Source organism: Mycteria americana, chromosome Z, assembly GCF_035582795.1.
Source record: "Mycteria americana isolate JAX WOST 10 ecotype Jacksonville Zoo and Gardens chromosome Z, USCA_MyAme_1.0, whole genome shotgun sequence".
Classification (NCBI taxonomy): Eukaryota; Metazoa; Chordata; class Aves; order Ciconiiformes; family Ciconiidae; genus Mycteria; species Mycteria americana.
The window spans coordinates 2,902,778-2,924,590 of record NC_134396.1 but is presented as its reverse complement, the minus strand read 5'-3'; the positions used below and the strand labels follow the sequence as shown (position 1 = coordinate 2,924,590).

General features: G+C 46.5%; 1 protein-coding gene across 1 annotated transcript in view; it reads right to left on the bottom strand.

Annotated features, from left to right (window-relative positions):
• The window catches only part of DNAI1 (dynein axonemal intermediate chain 1), a 152,891-nt gene that overhangs the window by 41,054 nt on the left and 90,024 nt on the right, over positions 1–21,813 (bottom strand). Inside the window, exons 14-18 of the mRNA XM_075527484.1 lie at positions 21,693–21,782; positions 13,512–13,599; positions 11,577–11,656; positions 4,858–5,006; positions 3,872–3,971 (exon numbers count right to left, since the gene is read on the bottom strand). Coding sequence (XP_075383599.1) covers positions 3,872–3,971; positions 4,858–5,006; positions 11,577–11,656; positions 13,512–13,599; positions 21,693–21,782 — 507 coding nt within the window. The remainder of the gene's footprint in view (positions 1–3,871; positions 3,972–4,857; positions 5,007–11,576; positions 11,657–13,511; positions 13,600–21,692; positions 21,783–21,813) is intronic.

The following is a 21,813-nucleotide window of genomic DNA, read 5'->3' as shown; positions in this document are numbered from 1 at the left end:
CCATCCCTCCCCATTTCTCTGCCCTCTGTCCTTACAATTAGATGACCAACATCCTCAGATTTCCTGCACCCTAAATGCAGGAGTCCAGACATCCAAATCCACCTCCACATTTTTTTTATTTCCAAAGCAGGTCTCTCATCCCAGCTAGCCTTTTTCTTCATGTCAGGCTTTTACCATTTACAACCTAAACTAAACTAGGTGTTCTCTAACCTAATTTTGTTTCGGTGATAATCACATCAGTATCTGCACTCAGGTCCCTGTAGTAGATGGCCTGGAGGGACCACAGAGCTGCTGCCAGCCAACTGAGCTGCAGGACTCATGTTTAGAAATAACAGATCTCTCCACCTGTCTGCTTTAGGAACCACTGTGGGGTCTTCAAGGAACGTAAGTGTCATCTGAAATGCAATCACAGAGCACAACTGCAGCGGACTTAGCACACTGATTGAAACCAAAGCTGAATGCTCTATAGCAACCACTCTGAGCACATCAAGCAGAGCCTAGCTTCCATAAAAGCAGCTGGCTGTCCAGTCCTTTTAAAATCAGGCCACTTATTTAGGCACCTAGTTATAGAATCAGGAGTTTTCTTCCAGGCGGTGTTGGCACGGATGTGCATGTCTCAGTGATCACTTTATTTTATTTCAATTTTCATTGCAAATAATTTACGCTCATTCTGAAATAAAATGGCCATCAGGCAGAGCAGGAGACTAAGGAAATTACCTAGAACATGATAAAGAGCAATAGTAGCAGTTAGTATCCAGTGCACCAGCAGCAGAATGTGCACACTCAGGTTATTTATGAAGAGGTGGTGCTGTCTGAAGCAGATGCCCAGCTGCCAACGCACACATTTTATCATAATCCTCCTGATATTTACAGCTTTTCTTAAATCCCCACCTCCTGGATTCACGGGGACTAAGAGATTTTTAGATTCTAAAATGCCCCAGTTTCCAAGTCAGTCTTAGGAGTTAGGGGACTGATACACACATTTTGGAGACACAGCATCAACTTGAATAAGGAAATGTGTTTTTCAAAATATGCCATGCAGCTTTAAGACTGCAATTAGGACCTGATTTTTAAACCACCTCCAGGCAACGTTCAAGTTTTGCAGGCATAATTATGTGCGGATGCAAAGCTAAAGGCTGTTTATGAACAGGCGCCCTTTAATGTTTTATTTTTTGGCTGCATGTCCTGTAGTTTTCTGTATCCTGTTAATGCAGATTTTTTCCCAGCATTAATGGAGACTGCCCTTTGCAAGGCGCTGAGTTATTCCCAAGAAGTGCACTCTGCTACAAAGTGGAATATGTCCAGGAACGAAAAGGCTGTAAACAACTATTTATTCCACTTCCACTGCAGATCTAGAAGGTTCTGTTCAAAATAGAAACTAAACCATGTCTCAGACACACCCTGCTGCAACCAGCATGGTTAGTGGCTAACAGAAGAGGCCCAGCATTTCTATCAGCATCAGTCCTGGCCAGCCTAGTGCAATGAGAAGGCAGCTCTTGCCTGGACCTTTCCAGCTAGGCAGTCCAGTTCTGGGCTGCTCCCGGCTGATGGCCACTCTTCTCCGAGTTTGGGATTAAAGGCATAAAGTAGAAACAGATCCTACTAGATTAGGATCTAATTAGGCTTATTGAATTAGATCCAAGGTAGGATAGCCAAGGTGAGATACACTGGGTGCAGTGCTGCCAAGTCTGACAGTCTTCTGTCTTATCCATAGCCTCATATGAACTCCAGGCCCATGGATGCTGCAGCTAATGTGACTCTGCAACAACACGAGTCACTGCACAGTCACTGCAAGCTAGGGGTAGGATGGAAAAACCCCCTTGTACAAACTCTTGATAAGTCCATAGGAGCTTCTCTGCAGCAGGTAAAGCTCTGATAAAGAACCTGGCCCAAGTGAGTAGCACGAAGCCTCCCTAGAGATGAGCTATCACTGCAGAAACTTGACCACATACATAAGAAATCCAAGTATGCCCAGCATTTAGTCTCCATCTGCTCATGCTGCCCAGGATGTATCACTGCCTGCAGACATCTTCGTCCTCTTCCCCACAGTTAGGTGCCAGGACACAGCTGGGGTACACACACTTCTCTGCACTGCTCACCCCAGCACTCAGTCGAAGCTGTGAATGTCAGCAGGACCCTTGCCAGGTTTGAGGGTGCACACAACTTCACTCGTAGAAAACAAGTCAGAGGATGTGTAACACTGAATGCATTCATTGCATTCATGCAGGCCTTCATTTGGCATATGGGAGAACGGAGACAGATCCATGAACAAAGGGCCCAATCCTGACCCCGCCTGAGAGGGAAAAGCATCAACACTGCTTTCTGTAGGCTGTGGCATCCTGAGCTTCCCAGGGAGACCAGGTGCCCCAGTGAAGAGATTTCTATTGCTTAGCTTGGGAGAGACAAATTCACAGCCTGAGCCAGTGTATCAGTGAAATGAATTTTTTGCTATAACATAAAGGTTAAACTGCAATAAAGTTGCCAAGGCATCAATTCAATGATAGAGATATATAAAGGCCATCTTTTTGCTAAAGTAATTTGGCCAAACTGCACAGACTTTCCAATTTATACCAGCAAAACATACAGTCCATGGTGACAGAGCAATGTGGTCTTACAGTACAAAACCAGTGTTGATGGATAGCTACGTGCCCTGGCTACTTGCCAGGCCCAAATTAACCATCTGAGCTACTAGGATGGATGGCTAGGGGCACAAATATAACTGCCATCATCTCAATATTAGGACTGGTCTAAGTACTTCATTACCAAACCATTACTCTTGGAGACAGCCTCATACAGTGGGAAAATGTTGATCTTATTTAATTGGAACAAAGTTTTATTGGCTGACCCTGGGCATATTACTATAATTGATTTTTTAATATCAATATAAGTATATAACCACTTTATTCTATTGCTTCTATATACCTTGGAGGTTCAGAACCAGTGCCCTGATGTCAGCTCATACTAGGGGTGCTCCGATCTGGAGCGTCATCTCTCCGTCCCCAGGGATGCACTAGTTAATAAGCTGATTTCACATAGAGGGAGTTAAGTGTTTTTCTCCTGGCATGTGCAAGCTGCACACCTGCACTGATGTAGTTAACATGAGAGCAAGTGGGGACTTGCATACATTTGCAACACCTACCTTAATGCAGCAGGAGCAGCGTTGAGAAGGACTGAGCAATTCATGCCCAGGGATATGCATGCCAAGGGCAGGAAAGCATAGGAAAAAGCAGCCTGTTTCCTGAACTCTGCTTTCCTCTCTGTCCTCTGAGTACCTCCATCCTTGGAGTAAGAGGAGCAAACTAGGCCTGCAGGGAGGTTTGGCTTGCTTATGCTAGAGGTTGGGGGGGCTTAGCCCCCAAGAAGCACCTGTACTTAGAGGAGAGGGCCCAAATGCATTTCTGATGGGTTTTGTCAAGGCTGCAGTGAGATGTGCAGCTGATCCTCAGCATCTGCTAAAAGCCCTCTGATTTGTGATTTAACATCAGCTCTGCACGACTGGGCTGCAGCTGAGAGATTTCTGGCCTTGTTGCTTGTAGGGGTGTTGTAGACCTTAGGGGGAGAAGGAGTAAGAAATGCTGCTGCCCAGGTTTCATCATCTCTGTTGCTTTATGACTTCTGTGTCCTCTGTAATCAGACTGAGCAAAAAGGAATGAATAGTTTTAGGGCCTTGAGCTTCCAAAATGACCCTGCCATCCTGAGGCAAGCTGCAGCCAACTCAGCCTGTCACTGTGGTGGATTCCTGCTGGTGGGGGATCTGCAGCTCCCTGACATGCTTGGCCAGAATTGGGCTGACCCATCCCCATGCTCAACCCTAATCTCCCTTGACTTTCTCTCAGCTCAAATCAGAGCAGTGTTGCTCCCAGCCTCTCACCTTGCCATCAGTGGTGACTGCAGCAAAGACCGTGGAGGAGTAAGGGGACCATGCAACATCCCCTACAGCAGAATTCAGGTCATAAATAAACATTGGAGTCCTGTAAGAAAAGACCCAGGGAGAACTCATTTAAACACATGCCACTCTGGAAGTGAAAACATTGAGCTATTAACACTTTGATGCTGCAGCCGGTGTTGTTCAAGGCCAGCTGCAGAAGTGGGAGATGGGATATTTCTCTATGTCAGATACCAGCCAGGGTCTGAGCCAAAGGCAAAGCAAAGCTGAGCATCAACCCAAATGGGTCGGCATTGGTCCTGCTGCAATGAGAAGAAAGGTAGCATGTTTCTTTCTTTCTGAAAGCATTTTGAAAGCTTTCCCCCACCACACACAGCAAGATGGAGTCTCTCTGGTTAATAATCGTATGGGAAAAAGTGATTTTCCCTCTCTGGACTTCTGACAACAACATTGAATATTAAAGCAGTATTGGCAACAGGAAATACTTGACTCTGAGTGATTTACAACAAAATCAATTTCCTGATTGAAACCAGACATTCCTCAACCACTAACCCTGAACTTCATTATGTATTTTCAAATGTTCCAATTTTTTTTTTGTCTCTGGCTCTTAGGAGGTATCTGCCCCTGAGGTCATAAGCCAGCCCCTGACATCTCTGTATAGCATTGCTCCAGAAGAATAACCCTGCCACAGTAGGTCCTGCCTGAAGAAAGCCAGGTCCAAAGCAAAGCAGTCAGGCTCTGTGCTGAGCTGCACTGCTTGGCAAGTTCCTGGGGCAGCTGATGCTAAATCTTATACCTCATACCTGGGGAGTACAAATCTGAGTCGTCAGCCCCAAAAACAGAGATAAGAGAGCAATTAGCAATATCAACACCTAAGAGGGAAACTGAGACTGAGGTATAAGCAGAGTCAATGTGCAGCTGGCATGTCAGGCTGGACCTCCCCGCCCATGCCAGGACCCAGCAGGACCTACTTGATGGTGTGATCCCAGATCTTGACTGTCCAGTCAGAGCTGCAGGAAATGAAGACTTTCAAGTGGTAGGGATTCCAGCTTACTGAGTCCACAGCCATGTGATGGGCTTCAAACACATCCAGAAACTGGCTTGAATAGCATTTTGAACACTGCCATGGAAAGAACTAGTCAGTATTCCTGCAGAAAGATGTCTCTGAATACTTGTATGGCCTCCCAGGCTCTTCTGGGCTGGCTGGGAAGAGGTGGCTGGTACCCAGAGGTGCTACAGAAACTAAATAATTTATCACATGCTGTTTCACCCCACTTGCAGGCAACACTGAGCTCAGCTCTGCAATACACAGAGGTAGGAACTGAAATTGTCTGGTTGGATTTACAGCCAGAGCCAGGCCCCAGAGCCCATTCTCCACTGCAGGAGCTCCATTGCCTTCCTGCCAGCCTGGGCTCCTGCTGTGCCTCTGTAAAAGGCTCTTGGGAAAGGCAGGGGAAAACGGCTCTTGTGTTGCTCAGGAGCACACAGCACCATGTGCATTTGAAGTGCTGCAATTAAAACCTCCAGTAACGGTGCTCTCAGCACAAGAATGACCTATCAGGGTCATTCTTTGGCTCTAGGGATTTTGGGAACATGCCAAAAGTCCCTTCCCTGCCATCATCCTGCGACAGCCTGCTCTGAGAACCTGCCCCATCACAGATCTGCAGCTCTTTTTCTTGTGCCACTTGTGACTTCCTGGAGGGGTGTGAGAACCACAACGGGTTGGCCAGCACTCAGGCGCGTCCCTGACAGGCAGGTGGCCCACCCTGTACCCCAGCCAACAGTGGCCTGTGAACTGGGCAAACCGTGCACATTCATGCGAGGGTCAGGCCAGCAGCATCACAGCTGTGGGTGCTACTGAATGGCAAAATGTAGGGTGTGTGCAAGAGCTGGAAAACATTTGGGAGCCTTGGAAAAGTCACTTTGTGTATGAGCTCATGTAGGAGGGGAGCAATTACAATCTGCTTGTCTGCATGAGCAGAATACAGGACTCGATCCAGATCCTGTCAGTTCTGTGTACACAGAAAAATGAGGTTATCCTCCCTAAACCTCCTCCCCTCCGAGGGGGCTGGAGGCTTCCTTCATTAGCAACAAGGACCTCATCTCAGAAGTAATGTCCTCTTGGTTGTGTTCTCACACACAAGCTGTATCCACACAGCAGGTTGGGGTTGGTTTCAGGATTTTCTGTCGGTCTGCCTCAGTACTGTCACTACAAGGACTTTTCAGCACCTTTCATTACTCCCTAATGAGTGCAGCAACACATCATCTGCCCGAGCAGTGGGATCGCTGAAGTGTTACATGACTTTAATTCTTGAAAACCAAACCTCTAACTAATCATAAGGCTTAACCGTTTATTACACATGACACTCACTGCCTGGTTACTCAGACCTGTTTTCTTCCAATGGCCTTGTGCATTGGTGCAGGTACTGGATTGAGGGTGCTAAACAGCGACAGCTCCTGCATCCCTGGGAGGCTTGCTGTGGTAGGAAATGGAAACAAGAAAGTGGCTCTTTCCACTGAGATTTACTGACAGTGTCTATAGCTTGCTAATAGTCTGGTGCATACTCTGTCTCTGAGTTACTGTCCATGTGTGAAATTATGGGACTGAAATCTCCTTTAATGGCATGTTTCATAACTTTACTTCATAATACTTAATGTTCAGCCACCAAGAAAATGGGTACTTGGCTTGTTTTGAAAGTCACTTTGCTGGGAGCAGAATGGGTCACAAGTAATTAACACAAGAGAGAAGCTGCTTTATCCATTTGTCCTTCCAAGTATGTGGATTGAAGGCCCCTAATACCTGAGGACTTTGAAGAGTGACATCCTAACCAGATTTGTCTGCATTCAACAGAACTGTAGCGCTCAGCGCTGTTTTTAAAGCCTTGTTGGGGCTGAACCCTTGATCAGTGCAGCTCTCTGGGCACTGCTATGGGAAGCCCGTCATGCTCTGGGATGGGCTGACCCACAGCACTGGCTTTGCAGTCTGCAAGTCTGGCCCAGAGCTGAGGCCCAGACCCGGACAGAAAAGGGATCTGCAGTTTTCCTATGAAATTAGCAGCAAAAAGTGTTCTGTAGGGCAGATGCCCAGCTGTGTCTCTTGTGAGAAATGAACCGTGTGTGCCTGCTTTAGCCTAAAGCCATACACTGTACTCTGGCAGTGCCTGCCAGCCCCACACCGTGTTCACCCCAGCCTTTGGTATCGTCTCTGATATGCGACACAGGGCCATGTTCTTCCCAAGATGCATATTGAATAAACACCACAAACTTGAGAAAAAGCTCAGAAGGGAGTATGACTTTAACGAATAAAAGAGTTTCTGAGCTAACTAGAACTGTTGGCAAAGTCTTCCCCTACTATTCACTTTAAAAACTCTACAGTTATAAGACACGTCAGGATGAAAATAAAACCACTCGAAAATGTGACGCCTAACTCCTGACGAGACAGCTTTGAAGAGGATGAGTAGATTCAGGGAGCAGGCATTTGTGCAGCCTGTCTGATCTTCTAGAGCACTGCTCCAATTTGCTGAGAGTGTTTTTCTCCTATTTAAATGGTGGTAGATGTGTGTGAATAGTAAATGGCATTTTTATGATGAGACAGGAAAGCAAGAATCTGTCTATGGCAATACAGGAAACCAGTAAAAAGATGACTGGTGACAGGGCTACAAAACATAGGGGAGGAATACTGGGAGGAAAGGAGAACTCCAAGGACACAAAACTTATGAATAATCTTCATTAACAGCACTTCAGTGTACGCTAGACGTCACCCTGACACAAAACTCCTCTGCAACCATGGTGAATGGATAGTTATTAGTGTCCTTATAATGTAGTTCACTAACAGAAACATTGAGACTCTAGGCAATATAGAAATAAAAAAAATAATCTTTTCCAAAGGAGGTTTGTATCTGGCAACAGAAAGAGTACTGCCCAACACTGGCACTCCCAGGCAGATCAGGACACCCAGCTGCTCTTCAGAAACCACTGACACAAATGTGCCCCATTGTTGTGGACAGCTGTTACCAGCAACACCAGAGGGTCTCCTTGGTTTTTGCTCAGTGCCTTCTTCTAGAGATCTGTAACAGAAATGCTAAGATTTGTAGAAAGGCTTACGAATGGAAACAGAGTGAATGTGAATGCATCAGGGGAAACAATGGGAAATGGTGAAAGAAAGAACCTGTGTTAATTGATGGCAAATGCAGTCAGTCAAGTGACAAGATAACTGGACAGAACAAATAGAAGCCCCAAAGATAAGGTGGCGAGAAGATGAGAAACAGAACTCAAGCCATAAAATATCCAGACAAGGAAAACAACTTTGCCTAAGACAAAGCAAGACTAGACACTGAGGCAAACAATCTCTCCATTACTAAAGGGTCACTGGAAGTCAGAGCCTGTCCAGAAACCAGTTTGTCATCATCATTTAAGGAAAACTCAAGAGATGTGATAAGGACTCGACAGCCAGCATCTTTTGTCATTTGTATAACCACAAGAAATCCTGTCCTGACCTCATAGGTACAAATGTCCTCGTGCTTTGTATGAGAAAATGAGTGAGTTTCGTTTAAAATTAGAATCAACTTTTCCTTCTATACAGTCTTGCACTGAGTTTTATTATATTCATTTCTAACTGTCAAGCAAACTGCCTAAGACTGAAAAAAATCCCTCTTTTACATGAATATGTTAAAATCTCATCACAATTTTTCTGTTGAAGCCCTGTTTATTAAGAAGTAATTCTGACCAAAGACTTGAAGCCACAATGTTTCAATATGAATTGCAGAGACCATACTTTTTGATACCAAAGCTGAACAATTCCTAAACAGCAAATAAGATATGCAAAGAGGCAGTTTTGCATTACAGAATCATATTAATGCAGAAACAGTTTGTCCTCTGTGTAAAAGGGCAATAGATAGGTCTGTGTGTAATTAAGATAATGATTTCTTGGCTTCAGAAACACTATTAACTAAGCCATTTTTAAAAATTCTCCGTAATTGTTCTGCAGCTAAAGAATTAACATATTATCATGCAATTTGTGGGCATGCCTGGTCTCTGAAAAAAATGCTTCTATGAAATTCACTTTTCAATTTATTTAATAAATAATCTAAAATTCAGCCCATGTGGAGAGTGGCCCATGTTTGATCCCTGACTGATACAGCATGTAAGGAGTCTGTCCCTCTCACTCAACGTGCAGTGGCAAGGGCAAGTGCAGCACAGAGACCCAAGCAGCTCACTCCCGCTCAGTGCAACCACAGGACCTGAGAGCTGCTCGAACGGCTGCAGGACTGTCACTGTCCTTAGCATCCAAGTGGAGCAAGGCTTCGGGAGGCAGTCCACAGGTAGCTCTAGTAATGCGTTCTAACGTGCAGTGTTTCAATAAAGGGTGTGATGAAGGTGTGTGGTAGTCCTTGAGAAATGTCTGGAGCAGCAGCTGATCCCAAAACTTTTGAAACTGCTTGTAGCAAACTCTTGGGGGATGCTAAGGGTGCAAGCACTCTTCCCCCTGTTTTTGTGCATACTATGGAGGCCTGCTTGTGCTAGACACAAGATTTCTCCTCCCTGTGTTAGCCCACATAATCTGATGGAAGATTGCCTCTTCCTGCCTATGGGAATACCTGAGTTGTATAAGGCAGCGTTGCACAATGTGAGAGTAGTCCTGCTTTTGCTAATGCTCACCAATGCAGGAATGTTTTGCTGCTTACCAGTAATCCTGAAATCAGCCTTAGCACCAATAAAAGAGAAGACCCTGTTTAACAGTATCTCTCTGCATTTGTCTATCCAAGAAGTGGTTAAAATATCTGCGTGGCTTCATGGCTGAGATCACTCCTTATGTTAAAATCCCATCCTAGTTCTAGTTTCACTGAAGATCACCCAAGGCAGGAACACCTACAGCTTTGTCAATGCAAATGCTGCCAAATTCTGTTCCTATTCAGTCAATTCCTTTGTTCCTATTACAAAGATTTCCTTTGCTGTGTAACTCAGCCAGGACACTAGCCTGAACATTTCTCCTGAAAGGTCACTGATGGCCCCCACCTAACACTGACATCCACTGTCATACTCACTGACATCCATCACTCACCTAACCTAGAGGAAGTTAAAACATGTGGTTTCTTATTGCCTTTTGATCAGAACTAGACACAACAGTACCCAAAAAATTTGGAGTACAATACCCATGGTACCAACTTCCTTGCGTGACCAGCCAACTCAGAACATCTGCCCATGACTGAACAGAAGCTTTGTATCCTGAAAGCATCAACAAAAAGCCATTGCACCTACCTCACAGCCCATCGCCCCTCAGCCCAGCCCCCCCACTTCTCCCACCTCCCTTCTGCACCTGTCTTGTCCAATGCAAGTGTGCACTACTCAGAAGTCCTCCCTAGACACTGCCTTGGCAGAGGGAAAGATTTCAATCAGCATCATCCCTCTGGAAAGGATACATATTTGTTAAGTTTGTTTTGCCTAAATGATTGATACTGATTTCAGAATACGATTTTCTTTGGGTTCTTTTTCTCTGTTTTGTTTCCCTTTTGCAGGCTGGACATGGGGAAGGAGCTTACAGCATCCTCTAGGGATGGCTGGATGGATCTGCTCTGCACATCAGCCTCCTTCTGACGGTCCGCCCCCCACACTGAAGGGCTGTGGCTATAATATTAACAAGGCCCCAAAGCCAGCTCAGAGGAATGCTGTGCAAACAAAAGTTGTATAAATAAGCAGCTACTGGCTTTATTTTCAAGCCTAAATACAGCAGAGCGCAAAACTTCCTATTTTTAGCTTGATTTCTTAAGAAAACACAACGTCTGTGTCCTGCTGTTTGCTTGTCTTTCCTCCCAAACAACTTTTGGCCTCACTGGCAATTTCAGCCAAAGCTGGCTGCAGGCAGGACTTGTCAATATTGAGGTCTTCCACATCCTGTAAAAAGGGATGGCCGTAGAGAGCAAACATCTGGGCAGCGTCCCCACCCCGGGGAGGGCAAGCAAAGCTTGGCTGCTGCCCTCACCACACGGCTGGAGCTGGCTGGCCGACAGTTCCCAGCTGGTGCTGGGCACCAAGATGTCAGGCTGCAGGAGCACACTGGTGGGGAGGTAGCCAGCACTGTCTGCAGGAATCAAGGGTTATAGCATGGAGGTGGGATCACTGAGCTGGGAGACAGCAGGGGGGTGATCAGAGGGAGGAAGAATTAGAGCAGATAGTGAGGAACTGGAGATAGGAGGGCAAGGAGAAAGTGGGACTGGGGAAAGGATCTGGGATGTAATTGTGGAAGGGAAGGGCTGCGGGACACAAATCCATAGGAAACAAGGCTTCATTAGCCTCACTGCTCACGAGATAACAGATCTAAAAAGGAAAAGACATGAGGTTTTTCCTGCCATTTCCTCATAGCCATGAGGACAGAGGATCAATGCCTTTTAACTTCTGCTCTGATCATAGTTAGCGCCTCACTTGCACAGCTGCAATCTGCAAAGCATTCTGGGATGCAGTTTGCATGAAAAATGTTTCTGCAAAATAAGGTCTTAATTGGCTCTGTGCAGAGAGCTCCCTGCGACCCTCTGTGGCTCTGTGCTGGTCTCAGGCTCACCACGGGGATCCGAGGGCAGGACCATGCTCTGAAGCCGTACTTTGTTACTGCCTGAGCAAACAGTTAAGATGATGAACCTGAAAGACAAGCACAGGTCAGGGGATGTAAAACAAGGGACAAAGAAACCATTCTTACCTTATAGATCTTTCCCTCTTCAGTACCAACGAGAAACAAATAGTCTATCTTTTTGTGAAAATCAAACGATGTCCCACAGCCTGTTAACAGAAGAAAGGTCTGTCAGACAGAGAATTGGTTCATCTGGCCAGCACACGCTCCCTGCCTATGGTACCTACACACTGCCAGCGTTTTCAGAAGCGATTTATTAGCCAGAAGCTCTCAAAAGAAATTAGAGCCCCCCTTTCCGCAAACACTTTCCAAGCTGTGCCTGTCCCCAAGACCTGCAATTTGAAAAGCTAACGCAGGGAAAACGAAAAGGGAACTGGAAGAACTGGAAAGGAACTGGAAGAACAGATTGGCCCAGGATTCACTTTGGTAAGAATTTAAAATGCCTGGTGCAAATGTAAGAGTTGCGAGGACCAGGCCTGCCTTGTGTTGGGGAAGAACAGATCTTTTCTGTTTGTTTAGTATTCACAAAAATATAAAAGGTTTCCCATGCATAAAAGAGCCCAGAGAGGAAACACCACATCATACCTCCCTGTGCCCTTTTCATCCTTAGCTTAGAAGCCATTCAGCAGGCTCACTTCAGTAAAGGCAATAGCAAAGGATGTGATTTGGGAAGAAATCTTCTGCCAGGCACAGAACGATCCTCTTAACTTCAAAAGCCCTGAACTGAGCAACATTGTGAACTGTGTTTAAAACAGGTGTCAACCACAACAGGATGCGACTCCTTGAGATTTTCTGGCCTCGGCTCCTGAGGCAGATGCAACATCATCCAAGAAAGCCAATTCGCATGGTGGTGAAAGAAAATTTCAGCAGGGGCCTTGAGCAGAAGATGGAATGTCTGCTGAGTGCCAAAGCAACTTGGGGCTGTTGACTAGCAGGGACAGCCACAATAATCATCAGACGAGAAACAGGAACAAGCAGGAAAGGTTCAGAAGCACATAGTTACAGAGAGCTTTCTGCAAAGGCAGCTTCTTAAATGTTATGTCTTAAATGTTAACAAAATGTAGTGCTCAAAGGAATTGCTAAGGTCATTTCAACCCTGTAATACTGTCTGCATTTTCAACATTTAAATAGATTGTTAAATATTCAAGACAAGTCTTTGAAAATCCATTTCCTAGTAACACTAACAAATAATCCCAAAGCTCCTGGGAGTTCTGCAGTGTACTGCTTTAGCTGGTCGCTTGCAACCTATGTGGCAATGCAAACCTTCTCACAAATTGTTCAGCAGTTACTAGCCTAGAAACACAGCAATCCTTAAACGCAGAGCAAGTGCCTTCTCCAAACGCAGGCCACAGCTTCACAGCCAAAAGCAGGTGCAGTAGGATGATTAGGGATTCCTCAAGGTTCCCTGTGTAGTCCAGGACCTCCAGAGCTGACTCATCCCATCTTATCTCAAACTCAGGATGGTCAGGAGGAGGGGATTAAGCCTAGAAGGACTGCACTGTCTCCACCTTGTATGGACGGAGCCTAACACAGTAGCTCAGAACAGATGCTGTGCTTTTAGAGAGCCAAAACTCAGTGAGGCACATCCCACCACTGGCTGGATGAGCTGTGCACCCAGGAAAAGGCAAAGGTTGCTTTTCATCTTGATTTGGCCAGTCCAGATCAATGTCTGGTAGGAAGAACAAAACTGACTCAGTTTTGACAAATACAGGTAATGCCTGTGCCTTGTCCGCATTGGGATATCCCAGTAAAACGGACATTTTTGGAATTAATGTTAATCTTTTTCTGCAAGTAAAGCGAAGATGTAACCAGCAAAACTTGACTCCATTAGTGGCCATTGCTCCAGACAGACTTTGCCCTACTACATGATGAAAGCAAGGACGCATAACCCTTCTTTAGCTCCTCTCCATCTCAACACCCCACTCCCAATTTAATTTCCCAGAATGACTGATTAGAGGCTTTCTGTCAGTAATTAATCAGCATGGCAAGGACTTGGGCTCCTACCAAGCGTTTGCAGCTGCAGCCCCTCTGGCCCCTGCATCGTTGTTCCCTCTACTGACAGCTTGATGACATCTGTATGAACCAGCTCATTCTGCAGGCAGAGGAGATTCCACATGAATAACAGGCTTTACAGCAACAATACAGAGACATTCAGTACTTTGAAATGGCAAATTTTATGGAGGAATTTTAAAAATCTGTCCAAAAGTTGCTTAATGTTTCATGCTCGCAGTTGGCAACTTGCTAACATGCTGTTTTACATAAAACCTCCAGGAAACTGATACTTTGGTGCACTGGAACTGAGAGCCACTGGTACATCACCCAGACACATACAGCTGACCTGGAAAGCTTTGGGCTTGGGGGTCAACATTTTTGAGTGGAGGTTGATGCTGTCAGCTTAAATTACTGTGTTAAGTGAAATCACCCTGTGTAGTTTAAGATGGGTATTGCATATTATCATGGAGCTAACTAAGACCCACACTAATGGATAGTAACTTACCACCTTGCCAGTCTTTGCTTCTTATCATCTTCCTATTATGCCCAGAGCAGCTTCAGTTCCCAATACTCACAACCTCACAGGCTCTGAGATTCAAATAACAACATCTAGCAAGCAGCTCCCCCCAAGGGAAAAGTGCCCGGTGTTGCTGTTACCAGCAGAGCTCTAAAGAGCTCTCATTGCAGGCCACGACACTGCTGTGCTAGGTGCTGTATGAACACAAGGCAAAAAGGCTGTGTCCCAAAGAGTTTACAGTCGAGGTGGGAGACAGAAGACAGGTGAAAATAGACACAATGTGGGTGAGTATGAGGAAACGACGAGCGGGCAAAGATCCATTCTTAGACTAGCTTTGGGAATTAAAATACCACTGCAGAATGGAGTTGGTTGTGAATATAAGAATACCCTGGGGCTCATAAAAAGAACAAAGAAGTAAAGATTAAATTAGTGAGCAGTGTGGGCTGAGGACTGGATGTTTTCATGAATCTGCAGATTTCCCACTGGAGCACTGTGAGAACAAAACATAACTTCTTAGCTCAGTGAATCCAACTTTAGTTGGAGCTCCTCTAAGCCCAGAGCAGGACTCAGGTGGAAAAAAATTCTGCCTGACAAAGTCAATCCCACAGAACTGCATGTTAGGGAAGGTGGGAGAAGACCTTGTGAGCATCTGTTCAGTACTGCAGTTCAGGGGGTGACAGTGTTCTGTAAGACATTGTAATCATATTTTGGGGGTACAAATTTACAGAAGGATCAAGAAAGGTCAAAACCCATAAAATAATGTACTTCCTTCTCACTAATTTGCACTGCCACATTCCCACGTGCCCTGGCCGTATTGATGGCCATAATTGTTCTCTGAGAGAGCAGCAAAAAGCAGGACGAGACCTCTGCAGCCTACAGAATCCTACCTTCTGTTAGTGATTCTTGCAGCACGTGGGTTACATCAAGTCAGATTCAGTGCGTAAAGGCAGGAGTGATGCTAAGAAAGAGGCCATATACGCTGGTGTATGTGTGCAAAAATTGGAAAGAGCAGTGTCCAGAGCATCCAGGAATAGAGCATATTTCACATGCCACTCGCTGCCCATCCAAACAGGAGTGCTGATGGGCTGCTGGGACCACACTCAGGACATGCTGAGCAGGCACTTGCCTTTGCTTTTGGACTCCCAGGTCTGCCTGCTCTCCAGAGAGTGTCTATCCTGTCCAAGCCATGGCTGGCAGCCACATGAGTCTGGTCTGAAGAGCAGCTTTGGAGCTGCCTGCAGCTGATCATGTTGAGGTCAGATGTGTGATCTGGGCAGGCCCAGAGATGTGTTAGCACACTTACTCTCTGTTCTAGTAGAAAGGCAAACCACACAAGACCTCTCTAAGCACATGCCCTTCAGCAGCCTTTCTCTGAAGATGCCTCCCAGCACCTCCACCTGGCTGAGGCCTCTGTGGACAGCTTCTGTAGCATCTCGCCTTTGCAAAGGATCTTACTTGTGCGGACTTCCCTGTTGTGCTGCTTTTATTTTGTACCTAGCTTTACAGTCTGGAAAATGCATCTGTTCCTGGGGCTGTTTGTCACCACAGCCATTCACATATTCCTCTGGGTAAACAGACTGTCGACAGTTTGGCCTTCCAGGAATACTGAACAATAATATGTTGCTTCTGCCTAACAATTGTAAGGCACTTCGTAAGCATTAGTGAATTAGGCCTTGCAGCTGCCTGTTTCCCTTTAGTTGTTACTAGCCTCAAGCGATGAAGGAGGCCCAGAGCTGTTCAGTAATTTAGCTCTAGGTCATGTAGGAAGGGTGAAGTAATCAAATCTGGGATTGCTGAGGATCAGCCTGAGAATCAGTGCCAGGCTGCATCCCAACCAATTCCTTGATGTGGCTCTGCTTTTTCATAGGCAACGTGTGCACCCAAGGTGGGAGAGTAGAGTCATCCAGCTGCAGAAGTCCTGCATCCTTCCTCGCCGTTTTACACGTTCATGACGACCCAAAACCAAGCCAAGACGATAGCCTATGTGCTGTCTCATGAAGTTTGTGCAAAGTGATTGTGCCCATTTCTAACAGAGACATCCACTATGGTCAAGGCAGATCAACTAACCCTAGCTAGCATTTGACAACTCTTATATCCAAATTTTGAGTGTGGCTTGCCAAATATCCAGCTGGAAGTAAGAATGAATTTATTCACTTTCTGCTCTCAGCTTTGGAAGTGTCAAACAGCTATCAGTGTTTGAAGAAGCTTTACTTCTGGATAGTCCTGTCAAAAAGATTAACGAAGCTCTCTTTCATTTATTCCCTATTTGCACTATGGATTTGCAGAATAGAAGACCTCTGGAGTCTCTTCAATTTTATTCTAAATAAAACCCAGAGATAGCTCTTTTGTAAAATTGGAATTCAAGCAGATTGCTCATTTCTCCTTGCTGGGTACAAAACCAGAGATTGTAACAAAACACCCTTTTCATACTGTTTCTTGCTTTCTTTGTTGAGTCTCCATCCAAAAAAAGAAACCAGACAGCACCTAAAACTTCACTGTTTTCCACCCCTGCCTGCTAAGTACATACCAGCTCTGGCAATTTCAGAGATAACTTCACCTCAAAAAAATCTTAAAACAGTGCTTTTCACATGGATGTGGCCACGTTTGTAACAGAAGTGCAAGGAATAAGTAGAAATGACATTGTGCTAAGCAGATGCAGGTCTGAGAAGTCTCTCAAAGGATGCTCAAGTAGGTATGTCTACACACTCAAGGGACAGAAAAAAAACAGCCTATGACGTTGGAACACAGTTAAGCACAGATGAATCACAGAAATGTTGCAAAAGACCTTCCACCAGGTGAGTTGCCATCAGAGTCCATTTGCAGACTCCTAGGTTGTCCCAGTTGTGGCATTTCTCTGAAGTAAGAGGCTTAACGCAGTGTTTCTTGCCTCCTAAGTGGAGCAGACTGAGCACACTCAGTTAATGGGGCTCAGCTGATAGGTATAACCTGCCAAGTCACCTCACCTGGATGTATTTAGCTGTAGGTGTGTATTACCCACTTCAACATATATCATTTGGGCATTTCTATACAGGGGATAAAACAGGAGCTGAGTGCTGGGACGATGTTAGCCTGTTCCTGTCCAGGGAGCTCTGAGAGCTCTTCTGGGAGAAGGACTTGGGACCCACTTGCAGGAGGCATTTTTGTATCTAAAGCTGCATGTATGAACCTGGAGGAGTTTTTAAAAATAGTAATTAATAATCAATGCCACCTGCATGCACCTACCGTGTTCATTAGAAGAGGCTCCCACTCCTGAAGTGAACATGAGACTAAGGTATACATATAATGTTAGACATGAATCCCTACCCATAGCAGCAAGGCCTAAAATTTTCGGAACAGACAAACCTTGAGTAGCTTGGTATAACAGGTTGAAAAAATGTGCATCCAAGGAGGTAAAGAAATTTCTTTGCTTGCTGGGAAATAATGGGACAGCTGCTTCAAACTCATATTTAGGGCAATTCAGTTATTTTTAAAGTAAAAGATTTTGAAATCTTCAAAATGTAAAATCAAATAGTCAACAGGAAAAAAACACATTGAGATTCAGAGACATAAATTTAGGGAAATTAATGATAAGTTTCTATCAACATATGTACTCCAAAAGAAAAAGTGATCAAAGGCAGAGCATGCAAACAAGTTAACAGAGGTTGTCTTGGGTGTGAGCTGGCAATGTCATGGCAGGGGGAAACCCTCTGATTGCAAGTTGCCATCCCACTGCAAACGCAAGCTTACTCTGTGCTACTTCGGCCACAAGCGGAGAAATTTGAACCTTCCCTAGAATCATAGAATCATTTAGGTTGGAGAAGACCTGTAAGATCATCAAGTCCAACCATTAACCTAGCACTGCCAAGTCCACCACTATACCATGTCCCTCAGCACCACATCCACACGTCTTTTAAATACCTCCAGAGACGGGGACTCCACCACTTCCCTGGGCAGCCTCTTCCAATGCTTGACAACCCTTTTGGTAAAGACATTTTTCCTAATATCCAATCTAAACCTCCCCTGGCGCAACTTGAGGCCATTTCCTCTTGTTCTATCACTTGTTACTTGGAAGAAGAGACTGACCCCCACCTCTCTACAACCTCCTTTCAGGTAGTTGTAGAGAGCAATAAGGTCTCCCCTCGGCCTCCTTTTCTCCAGGCTAAACAACCCCAGTTCCCTCAGCCGCTCCTCATCAGACTTGTGCTCCAGACCCTTCACCAGCTTCGTTGCCCTTCTCTGGACACGCTCCAGCACCTCAATGTCTCTCTTGTAGTGAGGGGCCCAAAACTGAACACAGTATTTGAGGTGCGGCCTCACCAGTGCCGAGTACAGGGGACAATCACTGCCCTACTCCTGCTGGCCACACTATTTCTGATACAAGCCAGGATGCTCTTGGCCTTCTTGGCCACCTGGCCACACTGCTGGCTCATATTCAGGTGGCTGTTGACCAACACCCCCAGGTCCTTTTCCACCAGGCAGCTTTCCAGCCACTCTTCCCCAAGCCTGTAGCGTTGCGTGGGGTTGTTGTGACCCAAGTGCAGGACTCGGCACTTGGCCTTGTTGAACCTCATACAATTGGCCTCAGCCCATCGATCCAGCCTGTCCAGGTCCCTCTGCAGAGCCTTCCTGCCCTCCAGCAGATCAACACTCCCGCTTGACTTGGTGTTGTCTGCAAACTTAGTGAGGGTGCACTCGATCCCCTCATCCAGATCAGTGATAAAGACATTAAACAGAACTGGCCCCAGCACAGAGCCCTGGGGAACACCACTTGTGACTGGCCGCCAGCTGGATTTAACTCCATTCACCACCACTCTTTGGGCCCGGCCGTCCAGCCATTTTATTACCCAGCGAGGCGTACACTCATCCAAGCCATGAGCAGCCAGTTTCTCCAGGAGAATGCTGTGGGAAGCAGTGTCAAAGGCTTTACTAAAGTCTAGGTAGACAACATCCACAGCCTTTCCCTTGTCCACTAAGTAGGTCACCTTGTCATAGAAGGAGATCAGGTTGGTCAAGCAGGACCTGCCTTTCATAAACCCATGCTGACTGGGCCTGATTGCCTGGTTGTCCTGTACGTGTCGTGTGATGGCACTCAAGATGATCTGCTCCATAACCTTCCCCAGCACCGAGGTCAGACTGACAGGCCTGTAGTTCCCCGGATGCTCCTTCCAGCCCTTCTTGTAGATGGGTATCACATTTGCTAACCTCCAGTCAACTGGGACCTCCCCGGTGAGCCAGGACTGCTGATAAAGGATTGGAAGTGGCTTGGTGAGCACGTCTGCCAGCTCCCTCAGTACCCTTGAGTGGATCCCATCCAGCCCCAGAGACTTGTGTGTGTCTAAGTGGTGTAGCAGGTCACTCACCATTTCCCCTTGGGTTATGGGGTCTTCATTCTGCTCCCCGTCCCTGTCTTCCAGCTCAGGGGGCTGGGTACCCGGAGAACAACTGGTCTTACTATTAAAGATTGAGGCAAAGAAGGCATGAAGTACCTCAGCCTTTTACTTCCCTCCTGAAGAGTTTATAGCCATCCATTGCAGCACTCCAGTTGTGTGAGTCATCCCGTCATGTTTCTGTGATGGCAACTATATAATAATTGTCCTGCTGCGCAACGGCTTCCAGCTCCTTCTGTTTGTTTCCCATGCTGTGTGCATTGGTGTAGATGCACTTCAGTTGGGCTATTGATCCTACCACCTTTTTGGGGGAGAAGCACTAATTCCTACACAACCATTCTCAGGCACTTCCATGGTTTCTAACACATCAATAACCGTTGTGTCTTTGCTGCCACATGGATCTCCATCCCTACCTCCACTGAGGTGGCAGACCGAAGGACCTCACTAGCACATCATCCCTCAAACATTGGTGTGCTACCCCCAGGCTTATCTCTAGCGAGCCTGGTTTTATCCCTTTCCCCTTCAAATCTAGTTTAAAGCTCTTTCAATGAGCCCTGCTAACTCCTGCGCAAAGATCCTTTTCCCCCTTTGAGGCAGTTGTACCCTGTCTGTCACCAGCAGGCCTGGTGTCATGTTGACCGACCCATGATCAAAAAACCCGAAATTCTGCCAGTGACACCAGGCTTGGAGCCAGGTATTGATCTGCTGGCTCTTCCTGTTTCTTCCCTCATCGTTCCCTGCAACTGGAAGGATAGCGGAGAACACTATTTGTGCTCCAGGTCCCTTAAACAGTTGTCCCAAGGCCCTGAAGCCTCTCTTGATTGCCCTCGGGTGTCTTGTTGCAACTTCATCTCTGCCTACCTGAAAAATCAATAATGGATAATAACCTGAGGGCCGTACCAGGGTAGGAAGCTTTCTCTTCATATCTTTAACCTGGGCCCCAAGGAGGGAGCTGACTTCCCTAAGAAGTGGGTCCGGTCTGCATATTGGGCCTTCTGTTCCCTTCAGAAGGGAGTCTCCTATGACAACGACCCAGTTTTTTCTCTTTATGGAAGCAGTTTTGACACAGGGCATAGGCTGACTTAACCTCGGTGACACCTCCAAGTCAGATGAACCATCATCCTCATCAATGTTCGGTTCCACTTGCAGAGCCTTATACCTATTATGCAAGGACACCTGGGAAGGTGGGGTAGTCAGACAGGAGATGTGCCTGCTGTGCCAGGCAGGAACTTGTCACCATTGCCCCCTATCCCTTAAGTCACTGTGTTCAGCCAGGCAGAGAGAGGGTAGGGAATCCTCTGTATCACGCGTCCTGTCTGCCTGTTGGGCTGTCTCAGGGAAGGCAGGGTGTGATTCCAGTAGTCTCTCTCTCTTGCTCACTCTTCCTGACACTCCTCAACCTACTCACCTCCTCCCGGAGCTCTGTCACTAAGCGGAGGAGTGCCTCTACCTGGGCACACCTCCCACATGTCTGCTCACTACTGTCGTCCAATATTGGCATACGAGCAGGGCATACACTGCAGCCTGACACCCTGGTAGCAGCGTGTTCTCCCCAGAGCTCTGTCTTGGAAGCTGTGTCAGTTGTGGTGGGTGCAGAGGCCATGGCTTTCTGCTGCGTGGATACCATTGCTCCCTGGTTGAGCTGGTAGAGCTTCAGTGCCCTTCCCTGTTGGTGGTTGCAGCGCTCCCCAGGGACTTCTTTTACTTGTGTGGGGCTTGGCCACTGCTGCTCCTGGCCCCTCCCAGGTCTCGTCAGCCACTGTTGCCGAGCTGTGGGCTCCTGGCAGCTCTCTCGGCTCCCCCTGAGGTTCCCCCAGTTCAGGAAACCCCCCACACTAGAGCGCTCCGGAGCTGCTTGCCTCGGTGACTCCCATTCCAAACTGCAATCTGTAGGGGAGCATTTTGGGGGTGAGAGTCTTGAAGCTGGGGAATAAAGCAGATGATTATTTTGTTCTGACTCTGGGTGACCCTCCCGGGACAAGGAAAGTTTCAGAGCGAGGACCAGTCTTGAATTACTGCAGCTGCAAAGCAGGAAAACGATCTTTTGTACTCAAGCCCATGGGGTGCTACCGGTGCATGCATCATGCATGGATGAAGGTTAGGTCCTGAGCAAGGAGTACCCTGGTTCTGCTCATTTCAGAGTTTAACATGGAGCCCCAGACCCAGCTGCGACTGCACCTGCAATCTTTTGCTGCCACTTCTTTTCAAACCTGGCTCATTGTAAATAAAAATAAAACTAATGCATCATTGAACTTTGGAGGCAATTGGTTATAATTTGGCTGGGAAAAGAAATTGCCATCTACTGTTTACCTTAACTAAAGTCCATGAAACAATCCGCCCATCCGAGGAGACGGAGAAGAAGTTCAAATTGTTGTCCATGTCGTCCTTCTGCCACTTGACCTTAAAAGAAGAAGACAGTCCCAGTCAGCAC